Source organism: Panulirus ornatus, chromosome 33, assembly GCF_036320965.1.
Source record: "Panulirus ornatus isolate Po-2019 chromosome 33, ASM3632096v1, whole genome shotgun sequence".
NCBI lineage: Eukaryota > Metazoa > Arthropoda > Malacostraca > Decapoda > Palinuridae > Panulirus > Panulirus ornatus.
Genome location: NC_092256.1, coordinates 653,216 through 665,639, shown reverse-complemented (window position 1 = coordinate 665,639; position 12,424 = coordinate 653,216). Strand labels below are relative to the sequence as shown.

The following is a 12,424-nucleotide window of genomic DNA, read 5'->3' as shown; positions in this document are numbered from 1 at the left end:
TGTTTTGGTCGAGGTGGTGTGCAAAGTGAGAGTGTTAGGGAAAATGATTTGGTAAATAGAGAAGAGGTGGTAAAAGCTTTACGGAAGATGAAAGCCGGCAAGGCGCCAGGTTTGGATGGTATTGCAGTGGAGTCTATTAAAAAAGGGGGTGACTGTATTGTTGACTGGTTGGTAAGGTTATTTAATGTATGTATGATTCATGGTGAGGTGCCTGAGGATTGACGGAATGCTTGCATAGTGCCATTGTACAAAGGCAGAGTGGATAAGAGTGAGTGCTCAAATTACAGAGGTATAAGTTTGTTGAGTATTCCTGGTAAATTATATGGGAGGGTATTGATTGAGAGGGTGAAGGCGTGTACAGAGCATCAGATTGGGGAAGAGCAGTGTGGTTTCAGAAGTGGTAGAGGATGTGTGGATCAGGTGTTTGCTTTGAAGAATGTATGTGAGAAATACTTAGAAAAACAAATGGATTTGTATGTAGCATTTATGGATCTGGAGAAGGCATATGATAGAGTTGATAGAGATGCTCTGTGGAAGGTTTTAAGAATATATGGTGTGGGAGGCAAGTTGTTAGAAGCAGTGAAAAGTTTTTATCGAGGATGTAAGGTATGTGTACGTGTAGGAAGAGAGGAAAGTGAATGGTTTGCGGCAGGGGTGTGTGATGTCTCCATGGTTGTTTAATTTGTTTATGCATGGGGCTGTTAGGGAGGTGAATGCAAGAGTTTTGGAAAGAGGGGCAAGTATGCAGTCTGTTGTGGATGAGAGAGCTTGGGAAGTGAGTCAGTTGTTGTTCGCTGATGATACAGCGCTGGTGGCTGATTCATGTAAGAAACTGCAGAAGCTGGTGACTGAGTTTGATAAAGTGTGTGATAGAAGAAAGTTAAGAGTAAATGTGAATAAGAGCAAGGTTATTAGGTACAGTAAGGTTGAGGGTCAAGGCAATTGGGAGGTAAGTTTGAATGGAGAAAAACTGGAGGAGGTAAAGTGTTTTAGATATCTGGGAGTGGATCTGGCAGCGGATGGAACCATGGAAGCGGAAGTGAATCATAGGGTGGGGGAGGGGACGAAAATTCTGGGAGCCTTGAAGAATGTGTGGAAGTCGAGTATATTATCTCAGAAAGCAAAAATGGGTATGTTTAAAGGAATAGTGGTTCCAACGATGTTGTATGGTTGCGAGGCGTGGGCTATAGAGTTGTGCGCAGGAGGGTGGATGTGCTGGAAATGAGATGTTTGAGGAATATGTGGTGTGAGGTGGTTTGATCGAGTAAGTAATGTAAGGGTAAGAGAGATGTGTGGAAATAAAAAGAGTGTGGTTGAGAGAGCAGAAGAGGGTGTTTTGAAATGGTTTGGTCACATGGAGAGAATGAGTGGGGAAAGATTGACCAAGAGGATATATGTGTCAGAGGTGGAGGGAACGAGGAGAAGTGGGAGACCAAATTGGAGGTGGAAAGATGGAGTGAAAAAGATTTTGAGTGATCGGGGCCTGGACATGCAGGAGGGTGAAAGGCGTGGAAGGAATAGAGTGAAATGGAACGATGTGGTATACCGGGGTCGACGTGCTGTCAATGGATTGAACCAGGGCATGTGAAGCGTCTGGGGTAAACCATGGAAAGTGTGTGGGGCCTGGATGTAGAAAGGGAGCTGTGGTCTTCCTAGCGCTACCTCGCACACATGAGGGGGGAGGGGGTTGTTATTCCATGTGTGGCGGGGTGGCGATGGGAACAAATAAAGGCAGACAGTATGAATTATGTACATGTGTATATATGTATATGTCCGTGCGTGTATATATATGTTTGTACATTGAGACGTATAGGTATGTATATTTGCGTGTGTGGACGTGTATGTACATACATGTGTATGTGGGCGGGTTGGGCCATTCTCTCGTCTGTTTCCTTGCGCTACCTCGCTAACGCGAGAGACAGCGACAAAGCAAAATAAATATAAATAAATAAGATATGCAATCCAAGTGGTTTGTAAACGAAACTTACTGGAAAGCCAGGATGAAATTTTATATCTCTTGTGATGATAATGTGGAAGAAGATGATACATTTATCTGTTTGGAGTTTCTCTATTCTCCTAACTGAGCTAATGTAAGATAGGTAGTAAAAGCAGTGCTTTTAACGTTGTCATCAAATATAGTGACACTATCAAAAAGACCTTAATTTAAAGTAGACCAAATTATCAGAAAGTTGAGAGTGTTTACGCCTTCAAAGGTAAGGAGGCAAGGCAGGGAAGGATGTATATATTAGTCAGACGGGTGAAACTGGGAACCACTATTGGCACAGTCATTCAGGGTGCAGAAGTAACCAAAATAATGCTCTTCTTAAACACTGGTAAGAAAACAATCATCCTTAATAACCCAGTCACATTATAGCCCTGACAAGTTGTATCCGAGAACAATGAAAGAGGCGAAAACTTACTGCCCTTTTCAATTAGTTGCTTGCTACAGGAAACCTTCCAGGTAAATGGAAGTCCGCCAATGTAACACCGATATTTTAGAATCATCATGTTATTAGGCTAACGTCTTTAGTTGGAAAACTTGTAGAAACCATCATTCGATACAGAATTGTAAACCATTTACTAAACGATTCTCAGCCTGGTTCTTCTACAAAATCGCTCATGTCTGACAAATCTTATTGGTTCCTTATATGATATAATCAACATGTAAGACTAAAGTAAAATAGTTGATGTTTTCTATTTAGAATTTGAAAAAGATTTCGATAAGGTTCTACCTCGAAGATTACAAGCAAAAATTAAGTCACATGATGGGGTTGTGCCTCAGTGAATAGGAAATTGGTCGTTAACAAAGAGTAGTGATTAATGATCAAGCCTCACAGTAGTTAGAGTGCCATGAGGATCAATCTTTGTACCAGTCTTTTTTCTCATATATATAAATGACATTGATAATGAGCTGCATTGCAAGACACCAAAGTTCATAGATAGCACAAAGCAGCAAATGAATCTGCCAATGAACTTGAAAGTTTACAGCTTTAAACTGAAATAGAAAGACTGATGAACAGGGCATGTAATTGGCAAATGAATTTCAATACCTGGAAGTGCAGTTTTATACATATGGTAGTAAAAACGAAAAAGCAAGCTTCAGTATGAATTCTGTTGAACTGTAAAAGGTGGCCTAAAACCAAGATAGCAGTAAACAGAAGCAGTGAAAAGAACTAAGTTCTTGGTTTCATAAGCAGAGCATTCGAATTTAGGGTCAGAGAAATTATTCTTACTCCACAATTTATTGCTTCATCCACATCTTGAATATTGTTTTCAGTTTTGGTCACTGCACCATTAAAAAGACAGACAAAATGGAGAGAATATAACGTCGGGCTACCAAAGATGATTCCCCGACTGAGAAACAGATCCTACTAAGTGAGATTATACGACCTAAATCTATTTACCTTAGAAAATAAGACTAAGAGGTGATAAAATACAATATTCATAGTTATTGAAGGATTTGATAATCAAGTTACTTAAGACTTGATTCGTCTGATTATGTTCATAGCAATGGATACAAACTCGTGGGCAAATAATGTACGTACCTCGAATGAGGCGAAGAACTTTTTCTTCAACCGGATTGTTTACATGTGAAACGATTTGCCAAGTAGAGTGGTTGAACGCAGCACTATAGATACGTTTAAGAATAAACTTGATAATTATGTTGCTTCACGTCAACGACTTGCGTTATTTGTGTCTCTATAGTCAATTGACAATTTGCAGGTTATTGTCTTTGAATTCTCTGTATGCCTTCTAATTTTCACCACACTTTTCTGTGAGTTTCTGATCTTACACTACTACAAACAGCCTCGAAAGGACCCAGTAGTTCGTTTCTGCTTGAATTCCTTTGTATTCCTTCGGTTTTTTTCTCTTATTCTGAACCTTTCATTTGATATTCCCCGTGAAATACGCTAACCTTTAGCCATGTTGGTCACTAATGAAGAAAAGAGAAGAAAAAGAGAAAAGAAAGTAACTTCTACCTTGAACTGCATGTTTATTTTTACATTCTTTTCTGAATATGGGTAAATATAAAGTCTTCATCATATCTTGAACTGCATGTTCATCTTTACATTCTTTTCTGAATATGGGTAAATATAAAGTTTTCTTCATATGAGCCGTCTTTTTCATGTGAGTATTGATGTACATTGTGTCAGTAGAGACAGATGAATATTAGCCATTATTTTGCACATATGGCGATGTTCTGTCATCACTGAGTGACGTAAAAGTACGTTATACGTTTCTTTATCATGGCGTAATAAAGTTGTAGTGGATAGGTTCAGGGAGTATCAAAAAGATTGCATTTGACGTCCTGACAAGAGAAGCAGTATCTACTATGTGCAATATCCAAATTGAATTTGTTTATGAATGAGGGAGGGATTGTAACTACTCATTATATAATTTTCGACACAGCTACGAAATTCAGCGTTAGTTTGTTAAGTTTTGTAGTCTCCATTCCTAGCCTCAGTTGTGTTCATGGTCGCTCCTGTGGGCTGGAGCGGAAGTGGGCTAGGTTCTCCCCCAGCAGGGTAAGGAAGGCGATGCCAAGACCAAGTAGCAGCAGGTAGTACGCCCCCTGCAGATGGTGCAGCCCGAGGGCGACCTCCTGGCTCTCATCCTGAGAAAGATACAGGGACATTTATACAATTATGTACCCATGATGGCGTTATGCTGGAGTTATGTTGGTGTTATGCTGGGTTTATGTTGGTGTTATGCTGGGGTTATGTTGGTGTTATGCAGGGGTTATGTTGGTGTTATGATGGAGTTATGCTGGTTTTGTGATGGAGTTATCTTGGGGTTATGAATGGGTTGTTCTAGGATTATGATGGGGTTTTGATGAGGTTGTGATGGAGTTATGATTTGGTTATGATGGGGCTATGCTGGAGTTATCCTTGGGGTTATGAGATCCTAATCTCAGTTTTCCACTAGAATCAGAAGGATTGACTCACACAGAGATGCTTACATTTTGTCTGAGTTATGTATGTGTAAATATAACTGTAACTTATTCACTTAATGTATAACTAATCATCACACGTAAGAACCAAAGAATTTGCTTTTCTACAAGGTGGAAGTATCCAACCCTTCTTATGCATCTCTATGATTAGTTATCTAATTACTACTATAATGACCTCCCAGTTCTGAAATATCTTAACAATGTATTCACAGCAGAATGGAAACCTTAATTCAATAAACCGTTCCTTATTATCATTAACTGTTAGTGAGCGGCCTCAGTGATACAAAATGACTGTAATCATATATACGTCATACATACAAAAATAGGTCATCACTCCCCCTTCTCAACGGTGAAAGATTAAGAAGTAAACAACTAGTAAATAATTAGATACGCAAATGACAATTTTGACCACTGACTTCTCAAATTTGTATCAAGTGTCTACACTTTTGACCTTGACCTTCACAGATTCATATCTAGTCTCCACGTTCCACAACTACGTGCCCATTTGAACAACACATTTAATGAAATTCACAGAAACCAAATTACACAAGCATATACTGTTAATGAACGTGTAATACAAGACATTACCAGGATAAACTTAGCCTTCTTATACAGAGCAATAGTGAGTAATTACACAATGATTAATGATATGACTCAAGACAAAAATCCTTTGAAGACCACCAATATAGTTTACGAATGATATTGTCCTAAAGATGGCAGTGAGCTTTGGTCGCATACCTATAGTATAATGACCATTATCTTTCTGAGTCGTAGACTCACAATGCACATCCAGGAAGGTGATCCTAAACGGCACATGGATCACAGTACTGCTCTTACAGAACAGCAGTTGATGGACAACAACGTGAACATTCCCAAGCATTGCAGCAGTCACAACAAATTGTAAATCACAGATTCAGTTTTTATCCAAGATTATCTTCCATTACTCAACAACAACCAAATGAGTCAAATGAGAGGCTGGAGTTCACTTAGCCGATCCATCCATGGAAAGGCACCTCAGGGAGGGTCCCATGTGGGTAACCTAATACGTGAAGACACATGATATACAGGCCTCAACCTCTTCTCGCGGTCATGAATTTTGCAACTATTTTCACGATTTTAGTTTTCCTCTCTCTACATATCATATTCAGTATTTCAAAGATTTTGTTCAGTTCATTGCTATTAACATGATAATCGCTCCGTAATTTTCTAAAATATAGAAAACATTTGAGAATTTGCTTGTCCAGCTTTCTCAAAGCAACGAAAATAAGAAAAAATTGAGAATTAAAGAAAAAGAGATATCGGAAAACAAATTCAAGACTATCTATTGTCCTATAATATTTGATAAAGCACGTTTGAATGGAGATATTCTAATCATAGTAATATGTATCTATATAAATAGATAAACAAATATATATATATTTTTTTTATTTTTTTATTTTGCTTTGTCGCTGTCTCCCGCGTTAGCGAGGTAGCGCAAGGAAACAGGACGAAGAATGGCCCAACCAGCCCACATATACATGTATATACATGCACGTCCACACACGCAAATATACATACCTATACATCTCAATGTACACATATATATACACACACAGACATATACATACATACACATGTACATAATTCATACTGTCAGCCTTTATTTGTTCCAATCGCCACCTCGCCACACATGGAATAACAAACCCCTTCCCCCTCATGCGAGGTAGCGCAAGGAAAAGACACCAAAGGCCCCATTCGTTCACATTCAATCTCTAGCTGTCATATAATAATGCACCGAAACCACCGCTCCCTTTCCACATCCAGGCCCCACACAACTTTCCATGGTTTACCCCAGACGCTTCACATGCCCTAATTCAATCCACTGACAGCACGTCGACCCCGGTATACCACATCGTTCCAATTCACTCTATTCCTTTTACGCCTTTCACCCTCCTGCATGTTCAGGCCCCGATAACTCAAAATCTTTTTCACTCCATCTTTCCACCTCCAATTTGGTCTCCCAAATCTCCCTCGTTCCCTCCACCTCTGACACATATATCCTCTTGGTCAATTTTTCCTCACTCATTCTCTCCGTGTGGCCAAACCATTTCAAAACACCCTCTTCTGCTCTCTCAACCACACTCGTTTTATTTCCACTCATCTCTCTTACCCTTACATTACATACTCGATCAAACCACCTCACACCACATATTGTCCTCAAACATCTCATTTCCAGCACATCCACCCTCCTGCGCACAACTCTATCCATAGCCCACGCCTCGCAACCATACAACATTGTTGGAACCACTATTCCTTCAAACATACCCATTTTTCCTTTCGGAGATAATGTTCTCGACTTCCACACATTCTTCAAGGCTCCCAGAATTTTCGTCCCCTCCCCCGCACTATGATTCACTTTCGCTTCCATGGTTCCATCCTCTGCCAGATCCACTCCCAGATATCTAAAACACTTTACTTCCTCCAGTTTTTCTCCATTCAAACTTACCTCCCAATTGACTTGACCCTCAACCCTACTGTACCTAATAGCCTTACTCTTATTCACATTTGCTCTTAACTTTCTTCTTTCACACACTTTACCAAACTCAGTCACCAGCTTCTGGAGTTTCTTACATGAATCAGCCACCAGTGCTGTATCATCAGCGAACAACAACTGACTCACTTCCCAAGCTCTCTCATCCACAACAGACTGCATGCTTGCCCCTCTTTCCAAAACTCTTGCATTCACCTCCCTAATAACCCCATCCATAAACAAGTTAAACAACCATGGAGACATCACACACCCCTGCCGCAAACCTACATTCACTGAGAACCAATCACTTTCCTCTCTTCCTACACGTACACATGCCTTACATCCTCGATAAAAACTTTTCACTGCTTCTAACAACTTGCCTCCCACACCATATATTCTTAAAACCTTCCACAGAGCATCTCTATCAACTCTATCATATGCCTTCTCCAGATCCATAAATGCTACATACAAATCTATTTGTTTTTCTAAGTATTTCTCACATACATTCTTCAAAGCAAACACCTGATCCACACAATCTCTACCACTTCTGAAACCACACTGCTCTTCCCCAATCTGAAGCTCTGTACACGCCTTCACCCTCTCAATCAATACCCTCCCATATTATTTACCAGGAATACTCAACAAACTAATACCTCTGTAATTTGAGCACTCACTCTTATCCCCTTTGCCTTTGTACAATGGCACTATGCAAGAATTCCGCCAATCCTCAGGCACCTCACCATGAATCATACATACATTAAATAACCTTACCAATCAGTCAACAATACAGTCACTCCCTTTTTTAATAAATTCCACTGCAATATCATCCAAACCTGCTGCCTTGCCGGCTTTCATCTTCCGTAAAGCTTTTTACTACCTCTTCTCTGTTTACCAAATCATTTTCCCTAACACTCTCACTTTGCACACCACCTCGACCAAAACACCCTATATCTGCCACTCTATCATCAAACACATTCAACAAACCTTCAAGATACTCACTCCATCTCCTTCTCACATCACCACTACTTGTTATCACCTCCCCATTAGCCCCCTTCACTGAAGTTCCCATTTGCTCCCTTGTCTTACGCACTTTACTTACCTCCTTCTGAAACATCTTTTTATTCTCCCTAAAATTTAATGATACTCTCTCACCCCAACTCTCATTTGCCCTCTTTTTCACCTCTTGCACCTTTCTCTTGTCCTCCTGCCTCTTTCTTTTATACCTCTCCCACTCATTTGCATTTTTTCCCTGCAAAAATCGTCCAAATGCCTCTCTCTTCTCTTTCACTTATAATCTTACTTCTTCATCCCACCACTCACTACCTTTTCTAATCAACCCACCTCCCACGCTTCTCAAGCCACAAGCATCTATTGCGCAAGCCATCACTGCTTCCCTAAATACATCCCATTCCTCCCCCACTCCCCTTACCTCCTTTGTTCTCACCTTTTTCCATTCTGTACTCAGTCTCTCCTGGTACTTCCTCACACAAGGGTCTTTCCCAAGCTCACTTACTCTCACCACTCTCTTCACCCAACATTCTCTCTTCTTTTCTGAAAACCCCCACAAATCTTCACCTTCGCCTCCACAAGATAATGATCAGACATCCCTCCAGTTCCACCTCTCAGCACATTAACATCCAAAAGTCTCTGTTTCGTGCGTCTATCAATTAACACGTAATCCAATAACGCTCTCTGGCCATCTCTCCTACTCACATACGTATACTTATGTATATCTCGCTTTTTAAACCAGGTATTCCCAATCACCAGTCCTTTTTCAGCAAATAAATCTACAAGCTCTTCGCCATTTCCATTTACAACACTGAACACTCCATGTATACCAATTATTCCCTCAACTGCCACATTACTCACCTTTGCATTCAAATGACCCACCACTATAACCCGGTCTTGTGCATCGAAACCACTAACACACTCATTCAGCTGCTCCCAAAACACTTGCCTGTCATGATCTTTCTTCTCATGCCCAGGTGCATATGCACCCATAATCACCCATCTCTCTCCATCAACTTTAAGTTTTACCCATATCAATCTAGAATTTACTTTCTTACACTCTATCACATACTCCCACAACTCCTGATTCAGGAGTAGTTCTACTCCTTCCCTTGCTCTTGTCCTCTCACTAAACCCTGATTTTACTCCGAAGACATTCCCAAACCACTTTTCCCCTTTACCCTTGAGCTTCGTTTCACTCAGAGCCAAAACATCCAGGTTCCTTTCCTCAAACATACTACCTATCTCTCCTTTTTTCTCATCTTGGTTACATCCACACACATTTAGACACCCCAATCTGAGCCTTCGAGGAGGATGAGCACTCCTCGCGTGACTCCTTCTTCTGTTTCCCCTTTTAGAAAGTTAAAATACAAGGAGGGGAGGGTTTCTGGCCCCCGCTCCCGTCTCCTTTGGTCGCCTTCTACAACGCGTGAGGAATGCGTGGGAAGTGTTCTTTCTCCCCTATCCCCAGGGATATAATATATATATATATATATATATATATATATATATATATATATATATATATATATATATATATATATATATATATATATATATATATATATATATATATATATATATATATATATATATATATATATATATATGTATGTATATTATATATATATATATATATATATATATATATATATATATATATATATATATATATATATATATATATATATATATATATATATATATATATATATATATATATATATATATATATATGTATATATATATATATATTTTTTTTTTCTCTTTTTTTTTTTTCCAAAAGAAGGAACAGAGGGGGCCAGGTGAGGATATTCCAAAAAAGGCCCAGTCCTCTGTTCCTAACGCTACCTCGCTAGCGCGGGAAATGGCGAATAGCTTAAAAGAAAGAAAGAATATATATATATATATATATATATATATATATATATATATATATATATATATATATTTTTTTTTTTTTTTTCTTTTAAACTATCCGCCATTTCCCACATTAGCGAGGTAGCGTTAAGAACAGAGGACTGGGCCTTTTTTGGAATATCCTCATCTGGCCCCCTCTGTTCCTTCTTTTGGAAAGCTAAAAAAAACGAGAGGGGAGGATTTCCAGCCCCCTGCTTCCTCCCCTTTTAGTCGCCTTCTACGACACGCAGGGAATACGTGGGAAGTATTCTTAATCCCCTATCCCCAGGGATAATATATATATATATATATATATATATATATATATATATATATATATATATATATATATATATATATATATATATGTTGGAAAGGATCACAATTTTGCGCGTGATCAAGATATTCCTATGAGTCCACGGGGAAAATGAAAGACGAAAAGTTCCCAAGTGCACTTTCGTGTAATAATCACATCATCAGAGGAGACACCAGAGAGAAATATAACAGTCAGTTGATATGCATCGAAGAGACGAAGCTAGGAGGCCATTTGGTAAACATGTGATTGTCCAAAACATACAACGAGCGTTCATAACCTTATCATTTTACAAATCTTATAAACAATAAAGTTATCTAATTTGTATAGACCATCACTAATATTAAGATAATAATTCTTTGTGTATTTAATAATACAAGATTAAATGATATTTCTCTTGGTAATAGAGTTAGAGTTAGAGTTAACAACTGAGATGGCGTTACTCCAGTCAATACAATGATCATAGTTTTTAACATGATTAAACAAGGCATTTGATTCTTGCCCCGTTCTTATACTATATTTATGTTGCTTAAGTCTAACAGAAAGTCTGACCAACATAAGATTTATCACAGTTTCCACAAGGAACTTTATAGATGCAACCAAGAGAATTTTCTGGTGAATTCCTGATTAAGATATTCTTTATAGTATTATTGTTGCTAAAGGCAACATTTACATCAAAAGATTTAAGCAACATGGGAAGCAAAGTGAAATTATTATCAAAAGGGAGAACTAAAAGATTCTTGGTGTCAGTGGAAGGTTTAGGCTTAGCTCTATAAAATAATTTCTTTGCTAACTTCAGGGATTTATCAATGAAAGATCTAGGGTACTGTAACTGAGATCCAATACAATATATCTTCTCAAACTCATCATCAGTAAACTCTGGACTGCAAATACGTAATGCCCTAAGGAACATAGATTGAAATGATGATAATTTAACTCTGTCATGTTGAGATGAGTAATAATGCATATATGAGCATACATTGGTGGGTTTTCTGTATATGCTAAACTTAAACTTGTTTCCTTGTCTATGGATCATGCAATCTAAAAATGGTAACATACCATTATTTAATTTCTACAGTAAATTTGATGGAAGGTACTAAATTGTTAAGTAAGGGGAGAAATATTTGCAAATTTTCATTTGTTGGCCAAACACAAAGAACACCATCTACGAACCTAAACCATATTGCATTAGAAGGTAAGAAATCCTTTAGTAATTTTGTTTCAAAAAATTCCATATAAAGATTACTTAGTACAGGTGAAAGAGGGTTACCCATTGCCATACCAAATTTTTTAGCATAATAGTCTCCATTAAATTGAAGTACACATTCTTTTAAAAACAATTTTATCAGTTCAGTGAAATTAGACTTTGAAACAGGTAAATGAATATCATCCAAGACATCAAATGAATATTCTAAAAGGTCATCAACTGGAGCTTTAGTGAAAAGTGAGGAAACATCAAAGCTAACTAGTTTGAAATCTAAATTAGTATTGATATTGTTTAGCTTGTTGACTACATCTACATTGTTCATGATATTAGAATTTGATACCTTACCCACTAAAGGGCTTAATAGGGAAACTAATCATTTTGACAATTTATATGTGATGGAGCCTAGGGAACTCACTACAGGTCTTGCTGGAAAATTTTGTTTATGTGTTTTGATAAGTTCATACACATCCAGCACATCCACCCTCCTTCGCACAACTCTATCCATAGTCCACGCCTGGCAACCATACAACATTGTTG

The 12,424-nt window shown here is 38.3% G+C and overlaps 1 protein-coding gene across 1 annotated transcript in view; it reads right to left on the bottom strand.

Moving 5' to 3' along the window:
- Positions 1 to 3,678: 3,678 nt before the first annotated feature.
- Positions 3,679 to 12,424, bottom strand: part of LOC139759408 (glutamate receptor ionotropic, delta-1-like) — a 471,351-nt gene continuing 462,605 nt past the window's right edge. Inside the window, exon 10 of the mRNA XM_071681492.1 lies at positions 3,679 to 4,615. Within this exon, the coding sequence (XP_071537593.1) occupies positions 4,472 to 4,615 (144 nt within the window). The 3' untranslated portion in view covers positions 3,679 to 4,471. The remainder of the gene's footprint in view (positions 4,616 to 12,424) is intronic.